At 40.3% G+C, this 16,393-nt stretch overlaps 2 protein-coding genes across 5 annotated transcripts in view; one reads left to right on the top strand and one right to left on the bottom strand.

Moving 5' to 3' along the window:
- Positions 1–649: 649 nt before the first annotated feature.
- Positions 650–16,393, bottom strand: part of RDM1 (RAD52 motif containing 1) — a 56,050-nt gene continuing 40,306 nt past the window's right edge. The window contains exons 7-9 of one of the 4 annotated variants that reach the window (XR_004536847.1): positions 14,303–14,462; positions 1,452–1,529; positions 650–679 (exon numbers count right to left, since the gene is read on the bottom strand). The gene's annotated coding sequence lies outside the window, so the exon portion shown is untranslated. Of the gene's footprint in view, positions 680–1,451; positions 1,530–8,726; positions 9,022–14,302; positions 14,463–16,393 lie in introns of those variants that run through there. The other 3 variants (XR_004536851.1, XR_004536852.1, XR_004536848.1) reach the window with 3 other exon arrangements.
- On the top strand, positions 3,587–14,440 carry GH1 (growth hormone 1). The gene is made up of 6 exons (XM_033917555.1): positions 3,587–3,634; positions 3,773–3,884; positions 6,518–6,681; positions 8,665–8,781; positions 12,159–12,320; positions 14,153–14,440. The coding sequence occupies exons 1-6, from the start codon at positions 3,587–3,589 to the stop codon at positions 14,351–14,353; spliced, it is 804 nt and encodes a 267-aa protein (XP_033773446.1). The 3' UTR covers positions 14,354–14,440.

The raw sequence follows: 16,393 nt of genomic DNA, 5'->3' as shown, positions 1-16,393 counted from the left end.
GCAGTCCGCCCCAGGCGCCATCTTCCTAAGGGCTCGGCACTCCTCCTCCTCTTCGCCGCCCCACTCCTCTCCTTGCTGCGTGCATGCCCCTCGCTTTTCCACGTATCTTTTTTACGTCCCCAGCACAAGATTGTTGCCCGTGTTAGCATCGGCGCTCTCTCTGATGTCACTTCTGGGACCTGTGCCTAGGAAGTGACATCAAAGGGCGAACTGACACCAACATGAGCATGCTGCTCATGCCGAAGTTAAAAAGGTATGGGGAAAGGGAAGGCGGCACGAGTGGGGGAAGGGCACCCCTCATCCTTACTACGCCACTGAAAATACCTACTGTACTTGAATGTACATTGCTTTAATAGCTTTGGGGCTTGCAAGTAGTATAGAAGACAAAAAAAAAAAGGGTGAGCATAATTTGTTTCTCTTCCAAAATGTACAGACTAAGGAACATAAAACCACACTGATGGCCTACCCCCTCATTTAATAAACAAAGAAACCCACTACATAAGAATTCAAGGCAAAGTTAGACAAGTTCCTGCTGAACCGGAACGTACGCAGGTAGAGCTGGTATCAGGGCACTGGTCTTTGACCTAGGGGCCGCCATGGGAGCAAACTGCTGGGCACGATGGACCACTGGTCTGACCCAGCAGTGGCAATTCTTATGTTCTTATGAATAAATATTGATCTAGTTGGAAAGAAGGAGGAAAAAGACCTCAGTGGTGGTTCATAGGAAGAGGCATGACCAATAGCAAAAAAGGAGGTATTGATGCCCCTGTATAAGACTTTGGTGAAACCTCATTTAGAATATTGTGTACAATTCTGGAGGCTGCATCTTCAAAAAGATATAAAAAGGATGGAGTCGGTCCAGAGGAAGGCTATTAAAATGGTGCGTGGTCTTCATCATAAGGCGTATGGGGACAGCCTTAAAGATCTCAATCTGTATGCTTTGGAGGAAAGATGGGAGAGGGGAGATATGAAAGATGTTTAAATACCTACGTAATGTAAATGCGCATGAGTTGAGTCTCTTTCATTTGAAAGGAAACTCTGCAATGAGAGGGCATGAAGAGGATGAAGGTGACAGGCTCCGGAGTAATCTGAGGAAATACATTTTTACAGAACGGGTGGTAGGTGCATGGAACAGACTCCCAGAAGAGATGGTGTTTGAATTCAAAAAGGCGTGGGATAGGCATGTGGGATCTCTTAGAGAGAGGAAGAGATAATGGTTACTGCAGATGGGCAGAGTGGACGGGCCATTTGGCCTTTATCTGCCATTAAGTTTCTATGTTTCTAAACAGAGAACAAACCCACCCTACAAGGGTTTAATCATTGGTCAAACAACCTCCATACTCCATCCATATATATTATAAATCTGTAATTCTCACTATGTATTTCTATTTTAACCTTTATTTTTACCTATTTGACAGCAATACTTTTAATGAAAGAAAGGGGGAACTTACCTTATGCTCACAGAGCTGCCCATTTCACTTCATTCAAATTTCAGTCAAGAGCAAGTTCCCAATTTACACCAAAGTCATCTGTAGGAACAAAAATATTATCAATAAACTGCTCTAAAGAATTTTCGTACATTACAGCCCACAAGCAAAAACTAAACATACAAGCTACAGAAACTGACTTATTTAAAGGATCAGCTCTCGCATTGCCAATTAGACTTTCAAAATCGCGTCAGGCTAATAAAAGACACTGGCAAACCCATACCCAATCAAAATCAGGGAAAAATTAAAAGGTGCAGTATGTCAAAAACACTTTACAGCCAATGTAAACATTGAACCCTTCAGGTTCCAACTGGATCAAACGTTTTTCTCCCACATGCCATGAAGATATGTAGTAGTAAATTTAAAACAAATAAGATAAAGCAGGTTTTCTCTCAATGCACAGTTAAGCTCTGGAAGGATGTGTGAAAGCATGTTAATATATAGAAACAGAGAAACATTACTGTCGATAAAAGTCAAATGGCCCTTCCAGTCTTCCCATTTGTGGCATCCACTGTCTCCTCTTCTCCCTAAAAGATCCCACATGCCTGTTCCACACTTTCTTGAATTCATAAATTCAAGTTTAAGAGCTGCTTTTACAAAGCCGCACTAGGGCCTTAACGCGCGGAATAGCAAGCGCCAGCCGCTACCGCCTCCTTTTGAGCAGGCGATAGATTTTCAGCTTGCGCGCGCCAATCCGGTGCGGGCGCTAAAACGCTTAGCCCACCTTCGTAAAAGGAGCCCTAAGTCTCAAGTTTGTTCAAAATTTGATATGCCACTTATCAAATATCTAAGCGGTGTACATGATTACAAAGCTAAAATCCAAAAGTTAAAAGGTAATTACAGTAACCAAGACAGACTAACCCAAAGGGGTCCTTTTATTAAGGTGCACCGATTTAGCGCACAACCCTAAATGCTAAGGCACCCATAGAATATAATGGATGCCTTAGCATTTAGCATACACTATATCAGTTAGCGCACCGGACCCCAAAGATAGGAAAGGGGGGAGAAATACAATAATCAAAAGGAAAGAAAGACATCAAAAGGGAAACACAATATGGAGGGTATTAAAATCCTGTATGATAATAGAAGCATATAAACGTTGTTAACAGTTAAATGCATCTTTGAATAAAAATGTTTTTCAGTTTGATTTAAATTTGGTAAGAGAAGAGTCTTCCTCAAGTCACTTCCTCTTCTTCTCGAATCAGAAAAGATCGTTCTACGTCTCGCATCGGCAGCCGTTAAACCATACATTTTGAACTGGATACACAGCATTCTCTCCTGTTTACTCCAATCGCCCATGACGGCAAAACTTCAACATTTAAGCCATACTGCAACGCGGCCCAACACACAATCATAGAATTAAATCAAACTAAATAACTGCAAAGAAATAGCGCAAAATAATATAAATAATTGAAATCTGTAATAATTGAAATTATTTTAATGAGTAGATTTCATTTTTCCATTAATAATAAAGTTCAGGGATGGGAAAGGGAGGGGTTATTTTTTGGGGGGGGTTCATTAATTGAAAGAGGGGATGGAAAGAATTGATGATTTGATATCTGTCTTTATGGAATGATACGAAATATGTGGGAGGGAGGGTTATAAGCTGTATAAATTAATTTATTGCTGATTATTAAGTTTATTTGGTTGCATACGTTGAAGCACTTATTGTATGTTTTAAAATGAATAAAGAATTTTTAAAAAAGAAGAGTCTTCCCAAAGGTACATAGGTGTACTGTTCCATAATGATGGAACAGTGACAGAAAAAATTGATTTTCTGGTCGTATCGTATATTATATGACTTGGTAATGGAATTGCTAATAAATTTTGATTGCTTGAGCATAGTGATCGTGTAGGTGTAAATGGAGTGAGGTATCTATTAATGAATCATGGGGATTGTGTCATTCTAGTTTTAAAAGTTAGAAGTAGAATTGTATGAGTCAGTCGATGAAAGATGGGTAACCAATGCACTTTGCTCAGAAGGGGGGGGGGGTGACATGTTGGTTTAAAAAAAACATTTGGACAAGTTCTTAGAAGAAAAGTCAATACATGGTTATTCAGATAAACCTGGGGAAAACTATTGCTTACTACTTTTTGGGATGCTGTCAGGTACTTGTAACTTGGATTGGCCACTGCTGAAAATGATACTGAGCTTGATGGACCTTTGGTCTGACCCAGTACAAAAATTCTTATGTTCTGGCAAAGCAAGTTGGTCCTCACAAATAGAACAGCAACCAAGGAGTCAAGCAAGGCCCACTTTTAACGTAGGGAATTTATTGCGGTAGGATGTCGTCAAGAACAGCAGTATAACTGAAGAGAGGCCTATTAATAAGGTAGGCCTGGATTATGCAGCCTTTTACTGCCATGATCTGGATAATGAACAACTAGCATCTTTGGGTACGTCCTCCAAGCAGCCCAGATTGACCATTGATGAAGAGAAGACACTCAGCTGGGTGGGCAATATGGCATTCTGTATATGTTCTCAAAAACAAGGGTTTGAATCCTGCTGTGTAAGCCTAGGCAAGTCACCTTCTCCCTAGACCTCAGCCCTAATCCCCCAGCTCTGACTCTCTGTATGTCTTTGGGCAAATCACTTTATCAATTCTCCCATCCACTTAATTGTGACTAAGTAAAATTCTTTATGAAGTGTCATCAGCGGATATAGCACTGCAATAGATATATGTAGAAACATGTAATATTGTTCTTTCTGTTCTTATACCCCTGGAAGCTGTGATGTTATCTAGATGGCAGAGAAGTGCTATCAGATTAACTACCCCAGGAGGTAGCTGCATGTGCTATGTTGACACATTATTTTTTATTATGAGTCTTATCCTCTGTGAGTGCAGGTGATGGAAGGCTTCCTCCCACATGTAGTAAATATTGAATATTTATTCATAGGCAGCTTACACAATCATATTAATATATCTATAAGCCTCAATTTCATTGGTTAGTGTCTGACTCTATGTATAAATTCATATACATATCGTAGTGAGGGTATGGATGGATTCATTCATATTACATAGACTCCCAAATATAAATATGGCCGAAGGAAAGGACAAGATTCATTCGTCCCAAGAACCTCTGCCAACAAGCTTTAGGCCAACAAGCTACAAGTTCTCAAGAAGAATGGCGTCAGGTAATCTTTTTGTATTATAGTTAAAATATTGCATGATAAAGTGAGATTTACAGAAGTTGTGGAATTGTCTTACAGACAAATGCTATTGAGCTAGAGACTTGATAATTGATCCCAGCCCAGGCTCTGGCTCTATAGAAAGGCTAAGAGTGCATTACAGAGTATACCCTGCAGAAATAGTTCCTGAGGCATGGACCATCAAGAGGTGCTCTTTAGTCACCTAATGACCAACCAAAGAGCAATACAGAAAATAACTAGGACCAGGATTAAGTCCTGTAAGAGGTTTTTATCTAAATAATTCTGGGGAAATGATAAACAGCAAAACTACTGGAGGATGGACATGGTTTGTCCAGATGAAAACTGGATCAGTGTGAATAAGGAAAAGGGTTGTACATGCTGCCTCCCTGAATCTGATGAAGAATAGGAAGGAATGGGGCAGAGCTGGTCCAAGAAGAGTAAGAAACACTTTTTTTAAATATTTAAAATGTCAATAACTTTGTGTGTAGGTTATAAGGTAGTATACCTCAAGAAGGAAAATACCTCAGACTTCCTTTAAATCACTTCAAACAGCAAAAAGCTGACCAATTGAAAAGGACATCCATGTAATCATTGGTCTTGAAAAATAGCCCTCTTATAATATAAATATATATATGAATTCACACTGTAGAAAACACAATTTTTTAAAAAAAGAATCAATATACAAGGACTTAACTTCTTAGGAGGAATCCTATCCCAATAGGACCTGTTTCACCTTAGGTTTCTTCAGGGGATCAGTGAACAATGATCAAATCAGGAGACTTGTATAAAAGGAAAGAGAGCATATGTGATGACTTCATGATAAGAACTGGATGGGAAAGAATAAAGAACTTTGTATAATGGTTTACTGATGAGAAAGAAATAGGAAGGAGAGGTAGAGTTTCTCACCTGATTAGGGTCACCTCTAACAGTACCATTAGTTAAGAACACAAAAACCTAAGAATTGCCATACTGGGACAGACCAAAGGTTTATCAAGCCCAGTGTCCTGTTTCCAACAGTGGCCAACCCAGGTCCCAAGTACCTAGCTAGATCCCAAGTAGTAAAACAGATTCCATGCTACTCATCCTAGGAACAAGCAGTGGATTTCCCCAAGCCATCTCAATCATTGCCTATGGACAAACCTTTTTTAAACCTCACTAAGCGAACTGATTTCACCACATTCACATCTAAATTTGATCATGCAGCATATAATCATGATGAGGATGATATTCCCTTTGGTCTATAACCTGGAAATATTGAAATATCAGAGCTATTCTAGAGATCACAACACTCCCACCTTGTTAGTGTCTACAGATGAACTCAACTCAAGGATAGGGTGAATGTCTCACTGTATGGGAATTGTAATTTTGATTTGTCCATTTAGAAATGGTGTACAAACCTACATATGCAATTGGTTAAGAGCAAAGTCAAGATAGGTTCTGATGAGTACTTGGCATATTTTTCTCCTTTGTTAGATTCGGAGATAAGCGTTTGGTGATCCTTAAGAAACAGATAGCTTGTGGTTTTAGTCACTAAGTCATGAGCAAAGTTCTCTTTGTAGGTCATTAAGTATAGAACAATTGCATTGCTATGGATGCAATGGGGGGGGGGGGGGGGGAATCAAAGCTACCAAAGAGTATCAGAGGGTATTGACATGGAGTCATCTAGAAACTGTGTGCAACACTATTAAGCCTGGATTTTCAACAAGTACTTTCAAGGAAGGAAGGTCTATGAGAGAAGGCTTCTTTTTCCTTCTTCTAATCGCACCTCAGCAATGCATGAAACTGGACTCAGACTAAATGGAAAGGGAGCTGCAGTCAGAATGTGCCCACCCACATCAGTAGGCATCCAAGACCCATCCAAATGTGATTTCTATTGCAGGTCTCCACGTGTGCTCTCTGCTCCTGGCTGCCATGATCATGTGCCTGCTGTACCCTCAGGAAATGATTGCCTTCCCCACGATGCCTCTATCAACACTCTTTGCAAATGCTGTATTGAGAGCCCAGCATCTACACCTGCTTGCTGCTGACACAGTGAAAGAATTTGTAAGTATTAAGTGAAATCTCTCGCAGCGTCCCATCTTATGCTCCCATATGTCCACACCATCAGCAGCCTCATTTCCCTAAAGTCAGAAAATATTGGTCAACGAGTTAACTTTAGATAATTTTTCTTTATTGGATTAACTTACTATATTTGTCACTAGCTTTTGAGAGCTTCGATCCTTGATCAGGTCAAAGTAGAAAAAACTAGGAATGATATGTATAAATATACAAATAAACTGAAAATAATTTTTATTACAACTTTAAAAGCAGATTCTGAGATCTAACAATTGTTCATTATTTCTGTAGTGCTACCGCTTACAATCTAATTATGACAGATAGAATCTGATGTTCCTACTATATCATTTTAATTTTAAATGTCTTATGCTCCTTGGTAGTACAGAAAGTTTATTTTTCCAATTTTTGAGACCTTGGTTTACTCACTCCTTATCACAGTATATTGCATACTGTGTACCAAGGCACTCTAGTGTGCCATAGCAGATTCCAGGTGTGAGATGCCTGCGAGGAGGAGAGGCATCACTATTTAACTAAACCCATTGGTACTGGACTAATGTTTCCCAGCTATACCATTCTTTTGTTGTCCAATTTTATATTTATTATTTTTAATATCTGTATCTTTAATATGAGGCATTTTCCACCTTTATAAAATAAAATTAAAGATTAACAACTAAAATATTAAAAATTGGGAAAACGTACCAGTGACTATGTGTAATATACTTTTGCTTGTTGCAAAATTACCATGTGGCCATTAATTAGGAAAATGGGAAAGTCAGCCATTTTCCGGCCAAGGTACAAGTGGTCTTAGCATGTGGGAATGACACACGTAAGCAGCGCACCAAGGCCACTTTTGCCACAGCTTTAGTAAAAGGACCCCAAAGTTAAGCAAAGGCTATAAAGCCCACCTAGTCTTAATTTATTTCCTGTTACAGTGAAGATTCTCTGTATTTCTTCCAGGCTTTTAAAATTATTTTCTTGCTTCTGCTTCCATCTCCTCCCCTTTGCGTCATCACTATCCTTTCTGTAAAAAGATATTTCCGGGGGGTATTTGAGTCTATCCTCTATCTTTTACCATGACCTCTTGGTCCAACAGTTCCTTTCCTCTGAAAGCTGGAGGGGGGAGTGGTTCTTGAACTATTTATACCTATAGAATAATGGAATGTCTTTGTTATCTCTCTCCCTTTTTTTTCATTTAGGTTCTTAAGTCTCATCACATAGGACTTTTTCTCTTGCTTTGCCACATTGTTCTACTTCCTTGTGGTTATTAGATGTGGTTTCAGAAGATGAACTGTGGATTTCCCCCTCTTAAAAAGAAAAGTTTTACATTTTAAAAATAAAAGGATGATTAGAGGGAGATTCTCACCCTTCCCGCAGTACTCACCAGCAATTATGTTCACAGCATGAGATGACAGTAACATCTTACCTTAATAATGTTAAATACTTCACTTGTTCTAATATTTCTGGCTACCATTGCATTTCAGAGTTTTCTATTTTTCCCTGTTCAGCAGGCACTGACAGCCACATGACTCTTAATTTGATTCGTATACACTATGGTGGGAGAGGCTAGGACCTATAATAAAGTCAGGAAGTGTTGCTTAATCTGTCTTCCTTTTAGTTAGGTCTTCATGACCTTCTAAACATGATGAAGAGAAAGCAGACACATCACTACCTTCCAGTGTGTGGCACAGTGGTTAAAGCTACAGCCTCAGTGCCCTGGGGTTGTGGGTTAACCCATACTGCTCCTTGTGACCCTGGGCAAATCACTTAATCCCCTCTATTGCCCCAGGTACATTGGATTGTGAGCCCACTGGGACAAAAGGGAAAAATGCTCGAGTACCTGAATAAATGCATGTAAACTGTTCTGAACTCCCTTAGGAGAACAGTATAGAAAATTGAATAAATAAATAAAATGTCTAGTCTTGAATTTTAGTGATAAGAATGAGTCAATTTACTGCACATTTTCATTCATAGGAACGTACATACATCCCAGATGAGCAGAGACATTCCAACAAAAATTCTCAATCTGCTTTCTGTTACTCAGAAACAATCCCTGCGCCCACTGGGAAAGACGATGCCCAGCAAAGATCAGTAAGTAGACGCCTTTGTTTAGCTAAAGCTGTTCCCATAGAACTTTGATGTCATCCAAGGTCACCCGATGACTCAAGGTCAAGTTGAACGAGTCCTGCTTTCCACTGTTTGTAGTAATGGACTTGTAGACCCAGTTGCACTAGGAAGAGCTTGATTGGCAATGTTATTTAAGGATGTACACAGTGTAGGGTTGTTAGGTTTTAATAGTTCAGGACTGTTAATTTTTCTGAAATCTAAAATCTAAAAAAAAAAGAAAATCAGAACTAAAATAAAACAAACGAGTTTATATAGATAGATAGATACACACACACAATTATAAGTCCTCTCGGGCAGGGGAATAACTTGAGTACCTGAACTTTTAACTCATAAACTTGGAAAATAATGAGGAAACTGTGAACTCTGATTTGGTAATGTGACTAATTAAATCCCAAATACAAAATGCTCACAATTTCCCCCTCCGCTCTCAATCATCCACAATTGCACCAATTCTATACAGTGCACCATTTTCTTATACGGAAGAAATGAACAAAGGCATCAGCTAGTTATCCAGTGGGGATCTCTCTTGCATTGTGAGGAAATACAAGCAAAAGAGCATTGGATGGGAGCAGATGCATAAGAAGGTTTGGGGTGTTTGTTTGTTTTTTTTGAAGGGGTCAAATACAGCATAGTTTTAGAAAAACAAAGGAAAATGAGTGGAACTCTGTTTTTATCTTTTAGAATTCATTGCAAGGAAATCCCTTTTATGAAAATGCAAATCCCTAGCATCTCTGCTGCCAGATGGAAAATTCGATTGATTCCCTAGCCTATGCTCCTTGGGCTTTTTACTATTTACAGTTACAGTATTTGGCAGAGAGGGTTTCTGCACATGTACCAATTTATAGAGGGAACCGTAGTCTGTACCCCTAAACATAGAGTTACTGTTGCAGTGGCTGAGCTGCAACAATCACCCTGGACTACTGCAACATCGTCTACCTGGGTATCCCACAAAAAACAATAAAAAAAACTGAGATTAGTACAAAACACTGCAGTTCGCTTAATCTTCGGACTGAGAAAACAAGACCACATTAGCCCATATTACAAAAAAGCTGCACTGGCTACCAATGGAAGCGCGAATACTGTTCAAATTTGCATGCATCTGCTTCAAACAAATCTGGGGCCTAGCACCTTCCTACCTGCAAACACACGTTACTCTACACAACCCCACACGAACAACCAGAAACAAAAACATCTTTGCCTATCCTAAAATTACTGGCTGCAAATACAAATCCTACCTTGACAGAACCTTCATGTTCCAAACTAACAGACAAAAATCCTGGCTAGGAAACTACATAAATAAAACCAGACAGACCTACAACGCATTCCGAAAATCTATCAGAACCACTCTGTTTGACAAATTCATCACCTAAACAGACCAAACTGTGCTCACTACGCTTTTTCCCCCTATAAACCCAAAGCAATCTTCAGGCAATTCCTACCCCTCTCACTTTCCCTCCCCCTTTCAACCCCTCTTACATTCCCTTCCCTACAATCCTTTTCTTCTGTAACATTCCCCTCATGCATTTGTAATTCGCTGAATGTCCAGCCTTCTTTCGATGTGAACCGCCTAGAAGTCGTCTGACTATGGCGGTATAGAAAAATAAAGTTATTATTATTATTATTATTAAAAGAACATAAGAGAAGTCGTGCTGAGTCAATCAAGCCCAGCATCTGTGCCAATAGAGGCCAGGCCGGATTGCACTTGCCTGGCAGGTCCTAAAAGGTAGATCCATTTCCCAATAGATTGCTCCTTCCCCGGTTCACCTCTGGAAACAGAGATTGTATCTGAATTCAAGAAAGCCTGGGATAGGAACATGGGATCTCTCAGAGATAATGGTTGCTGTGGATGGGCAGACTAGATGGGCCATTTGGCCTTTATCTGCCATCATGTTTCTGTGAGGATATAGTGGATGTTGAGGATGGGCAGAGTGGATGGGCCATTTGGCCTTTGTCTGCATTCATATTTCTATGGTCTGGGCCTTACAGGAGGGTATTGGGACTAAAGTGGGGGGGGGGGGGAGGAGGGGAAGGGATGGGATGGGAGTAGAGGGCATATTTTTAAGTTATACGGGTCTCAGCTGATATTCAGCTAGGGCCAGCATAAGACTCAGCCGCAAGTGGAGGAATGGACTAGTGGTTAGAGCTGCTGCCTCAGCTCCCTGAGGTTGCAGGTCCAATCCCAGTTCCATTCCTTGTGACTTTGGGCAAGTCACTTAAAACTTCCATTACTCCAGGTACATTGTGAGCTCACCTGGGAAATAGAGAAATTAGAGTACCTGTTCAATGTATTGTAAACTGCCTTAATATCTGCAGAGGAAAGGTGGCATATCAAATAAAAATAACCATATGCGCCAGGAGCTACTGCATGCTCAGTTAGCCCCAGATATTCAGTGGATACCCAAATAGAGTCCAGCTCTGAATATTCAGCCATGGCAGTGTTAAAATAAATAAATAAATAACTAAACCACATTGATTATTGTGGCCTGAATATGACTGTTCTCTTGATTTTGTAATATTTGCCAAGTCCAACCATTCCGACTCATTCACAACTTTATAAACTTCTATCATATACTCACAATGAGAACAGGCTAAGAGGAAGCAAAGTCATTCCTAATATTTTGCATGTGCACCTGGTGATAAACTCAGTATTCAGGAAATAGTTTTTATAGCATTTTATGTATCTCACACACTTTTTGTAAACAGAACCGTTCCAAACCCATGGTTAAAGGGCCTTGCCCTCCCCTGTCAACTGAGCAAGATGCAGGAAATAACTTTCTCCTTCTACCTCCTCTTACTTATGTGTGGGACAGAAAGCACTTCATTTTCAAATGCCAAGTGTGTGACACTTTAGCTTACATGGCCACTGCTCTGTCTGCAAGACAGGACATTATGTGACTGAGAACAAGATAGTCTTTAGTCTAGAGCAGGGGTAGGGAACTCCAGTCCTCGAGAGCTGTATTCCAGTCGGGTTTTCAGGATTTCCCCAATGAATATGCATGAGATTTATTTGCATACACTGCTTTCAATGCATATTCATTGGGGAAATCCTGAAAACCCAACTGGAATACGGCTCTCGAGGACCGGAGTTCCCTACCCCTGGTCTAGAGCAAGGTCCAGTCATCAAATGTCAGGCTTTTCACAGGCCCCGCCTCCTAACGAACCTGCTACCACTAGACTTGCCCAGCAGCCAAGCTCAAGCACCCCTCTGGCTCTCTCTTCTTGCCAATGGCCCATGTCTGTAGGCCTATGTCGTGTGGTGATTATAGGGCCAAGTAGGGTTGCACCTGCCTAAAGATAAGTCTAAGACATTCTCTCATATATTTGCTATTGTCTTTTCTCAGGACATGGAACTTCTGAGATTTTCGTTAACCCTGATCCAATCCTGGTTAAACCCACTGCAAATTCTAAGCAGGGCTTTTGCTAATAGCCTGGTCTTTGGCACGTCTGATAGAGTCTATGAAAAACTAAAGGACTTGGAAGAAGGAATTCAAGCTCTGATGAGGGTAAGGGAAAATAACATATCTATTACAGTTAAAGGGAGACTGCTCTGGCCCCAAAATTCACAATCACAAATCCTACTCAGTACCCAATAGCGATGTGCATTTTTGTACTAATTGGGCTTTATAGTAGGATGTACTATTTCATTTAGTCACTATTCAGCGAAAGTACATGCTATTACAAAATGAGATGGAATGAGATGCAAACTACATAAAGCAAACTGAAAACACTCAAGGCCTGTAACAGTTCACAGTCACATTCAGGCATCTGCTAACAAGGCACACATTTCCATGAATTCAGCTGGAATACTGAGACTCAGCTCCTTCATATGTTGTACAGAGTGTTGATGGAGTGTTGTCTGGTTGGCTGCAAGGAATGCAGCAAATTATATATCTAAATCTATTAAATCCCCCTCCCCTTCTTTATACTGAGGCATCTGTAAAACTGGAACTGAAACTAAATGCAAAGGAACACGTGTACTAAAAGTTCAAAACAGTATAGAGAGCTCAACGAACTAAGAGAAAAATGCAGTCTTTTGCAATAATTTATGACTACACCGATGAACCAAGTGATTCCATTTCAGGACACAGGAGCAGGCTCCACAACACTCTATGTGACTCATAGGGTTACCAGACATCCTGGAAAACCCGGACATGTCCTCTTTTAAAGGACTGTCCGGGGTCCTAGACGGACTTTCTAAAATCCGGCAGTTTGTCCGGGTTTGGAAAGCCCTGACGAGCTCTAGCCGCATCTGGAGGGCGTCTGAGCATGCACGGGGAAGAAGAGAGGAGGTTTGTAGTGGGTGGGGATGGAAGCTGAACTGGAGGGGCTGGGACAGAACAAGGCGGAGCTGAATGCAGAACAGGATGGGATGGGGCGAGGCCAAAGGCAGAACAGGGCGGGGCCATGTATCCAGATTTTTGTTGCCCAGAAAATGGTAACCCTATATGCAACAGATGCTAAGTCACAGCAGATGTCTCTTGAAGGATCCCAATGGTCCTTTTTTCTAACATTTAAATCTTCAGAGGAGAAATACAATATGGCTTCCATGATTGTAACAAACACTCCCAATTTCATAAAACAGCAATTTACAGCTCCACTTCTAGTTTCACTCTGCAGTTAAAAAGGTTCCTAGGGATGACATAGACCACACAGCCTAAGTGTTGCTTGCTGCATTACTGACAGACTTTTTCGCAAGCAATCATCTTAACTGAGATCATTTGGTAGTGCCTATGTACAAACTCAGTTTGGAACCTTAAATGACAATGCTTCCCAAACTTTTATCCAATGTGGTCCTATTTTAAACACACAATGGGCCTTAACTTCCCTTCCCTCTCTCCTCCTCTTATTCAAAGCTTGAAGGCAGCAGTTATCACAACAATAGCAGCGGTCAGCTCAGGGTCTTGTGTTTCAATATGCACCATAAACCCCAATACTGTGCATGGGTGTCCAGTCTTAAAGGAAGCCCACACAGGAGTCAGACCCCTCTAAACATTCACTCACTCACAGGCCTCGTGCTAACCACCAGTACTAGATACAGGTAATAGTGGGGGGAGCAGCCCTGATTCAGTGACCCCCATCCACTGATATGACTTCAATTGTGATCCTAAGCAACAGGTTGGAAATTACTGCTTTATTAACTAGGCATGACCACCAAGCTTGTCATTTCTCCTTTCTCCCTAAATCTGCCTATGAGTTTCCCCTGGCTGGAACGTTAGACTCCTTCAGTTCAGCTTATATATTGCTATGCAAATTAAGAAAAAGGATACGCATAATAGAGATGCTACATAGACAAATGTAAAGACTTTTCACTCATATTTTCCATGCTCTTCTGTAGGAACTTGATGATGGAAACTCCAGGGGTGCATTGCTTTTGAGGCTCACTTATGAAAAGTTTGATGTAAACTTTCGCAGCGAGGATGCCCTTTTTAAGAACTATGGTCTACTGTCTTGCTTCAAGAAGGACATGCACAAAGTGGAGACATACCTGAAGGTTACCAAATGCCGACGCTTCGTGGAGAGCAACTGTACCATCTGACGAAAGACATAACATGGCCATTAAGACAGGATGATGTTCTGCTGGTTTATTGTCCTTGGCAAAGCAGCAATTGTACCCTAATTGCATGAATATATTATTATAGGAAAGTCTAAGAAAGAAAAACAAAATTTAGACAAGCTGAAATATTTGTACATTTTTTTTGTTGTTATTTTGCAAACTTAAAACATGAAATAAATGAGCATGTGAAAACGCAAAAGGACATCCCTGTTTAGTCAGTGCATAACGTAAAACCAATGAACTTCAAAAACAAGAATTCTTAACCTGATACAGAGAAATAAGGATTTCAACAAGGGGAGCTCCAAATGCAGCAAGTATTAGGCTGCCGTCAGTCAGCACTGATGTGGCAATTACTGGGATCAGGAAGCAGCTCCTGTGGTTGTTAATAAAATATACAGTAATAGTAACATTTAACTGGTTTTATAAACTGTCATAAGAACAGTCACACTGCGTCAGGCCAATGGTTCATCTAGCCCAGTATCCTATTTCAACAGTTGCCAATCCAGGTCCCAGTACTTGGCAGAAACCCAAATAGTAGCAAGATTCAATGCTACTGATCCCAGGGCAAGCAGTGGCTTCCCCCAAGTCTATCTGCTATTGAGATAGTCCATAGTCTGCTATTGAGATAGACCAGGGGGAAGCCAGCCTATGGACTTTTCCTCTAGGAACTTGTCCAAACCTTTCTTGAACCCAGCTATACTAACCACTGTAACCACATCCTCTGGCAATGAAGTCCAGAGCCTAACTATTCTTTGAGTACAACAATATTTCTTCCTATTTGTTTTAAAAGTATTCCCCTGAAATTTTATTGAGCATCCCATAGTTTTGTACTTTTTGAAAAGGTGAAAAGTCAGAATTTTGTAGACCTCAATCATATCCCCCCTCTTTTCCAAGCTAAACAGCCCCAACCTCTTTAGTCTTTCCTCTTATAAGAGGAGACCCACCCCTTTATCATTTTGGTTGTCCTCCTTTGAACTCTTCTAATTCCACCATCTTTTTTTGAAATACAGCAACCAGAACTGTGTGCAATGAAAGATTAGGTTCTTACCTGCATAATCTTGTTTCTGTTAATATACCCAGGAGTCCGTACATTAGGTGATCAATCCATGCTCATGAACCACTTGCAGAAGGATATCAATCACTCTTTCAGCTTCACCAGTGGAGTATAGCTCCCTTTTCAGTTTGTGCCAAAACAATCAAGCTCCACTGTAACAGAAGAAAAGAAGAGGGGCATGGAGAACTTCCAGTGAAATAACATACATATTTGTTCTGCCCTGTAACTCATGAAAAAAACAATTATATTATCATGAACATTCAACATAGGTGTATCAATGAACCAACCTGCTGTGTACAACTAGCACTATTACATATAGAACTCTGAAGTTCAATAACTCATTACTTCAATAGTACATTAATCATATATTTATTTATTTTTTCATTTTATAGCCTGTCCTCCCCAGGAGCCCAGAATGGGTTACAATAGTAGTAGCGATTAGGTGCTTAAAACTTCCCTATCTGTCCAAAAAGCTCACAAGCCAGCTAAAGCATCATATTAAACTTAACATACAACATATTGACATAACAAAATAAATAAATAAAAGAAAAAATTCATAATAATAATAATAGTATCAGTAAAGTAAAAAGAAGATAAATATAGTATTAAAGCTCAAATAAAAATGAAAAAAGCAAAATATCCATGAAGAGTGATAATTATCATAAGAACTCCAGCCCAACGGTCAGCCACTTGTACATCCAATTGACAGGAAAAGAACTCCAGTTCTGGACCATAGAGTTGTCCAAGGCAGAAAGCAGGCGAACTGCAGAATGCACAGAGCAGGCGGTATGGACTCCTGTATGTATTAGCAGAAACAAGATTATCCAGGTAAGAACCTAATCTTTCATTCTGTTACATATACACAGGAGTCTGTACATTAGGTGAAGTACAAAAAGCAGTGTCAGACGTCTAGGATGGGACAGATGAGCCTGTCTGCAAAGACTGAGGACCCAAAAGCGGCATCCTTG

Source organism: Geotrypetes seraphini, chromosome 13 (assembly GCF_902459505.1).
Source record: "Geotrypetes seraphini chromosome 13, aGeoSer1.1, whole genome shotgun sequence".
Taxonomy (NCBI): domain Eukaryota; kingdom Metazoa; phylum Chordata; class Amphibia; order Gymnophiona; family Dermophiidae; genus Geotrypetes; species Geotrypetes seraphini.
Note: the sequence above shows the minus strand (reverse complement) of the source record. Positions and strands in the feature narration are given on the sequence as shown.

Excerpts from the sequence above, each read along its gene's own strand:
- GH1 (XM_033917555.1), top strand. The coding sequence starts at position 3,587 with ATGCTGTCAGGTACTTGTAACTTGGATTGGCCACTGCTGAAAATGATA. Across the intron at positions 3,885-6,517 it reads TGAACAACTAGCATCTTTGG|GTCTCCACGTGTGCTCTCTG; the intron begins GTACGTCCTCCA and ends TTTCTATTGCAG. Across the intron at positions 6,682-8,664 it reads CTGACACAGTGAAAGAATTT|GAACGTACATACATCCCAGA; the intron begins GTAAGTATTAAG and ends TTTCATTCATAG.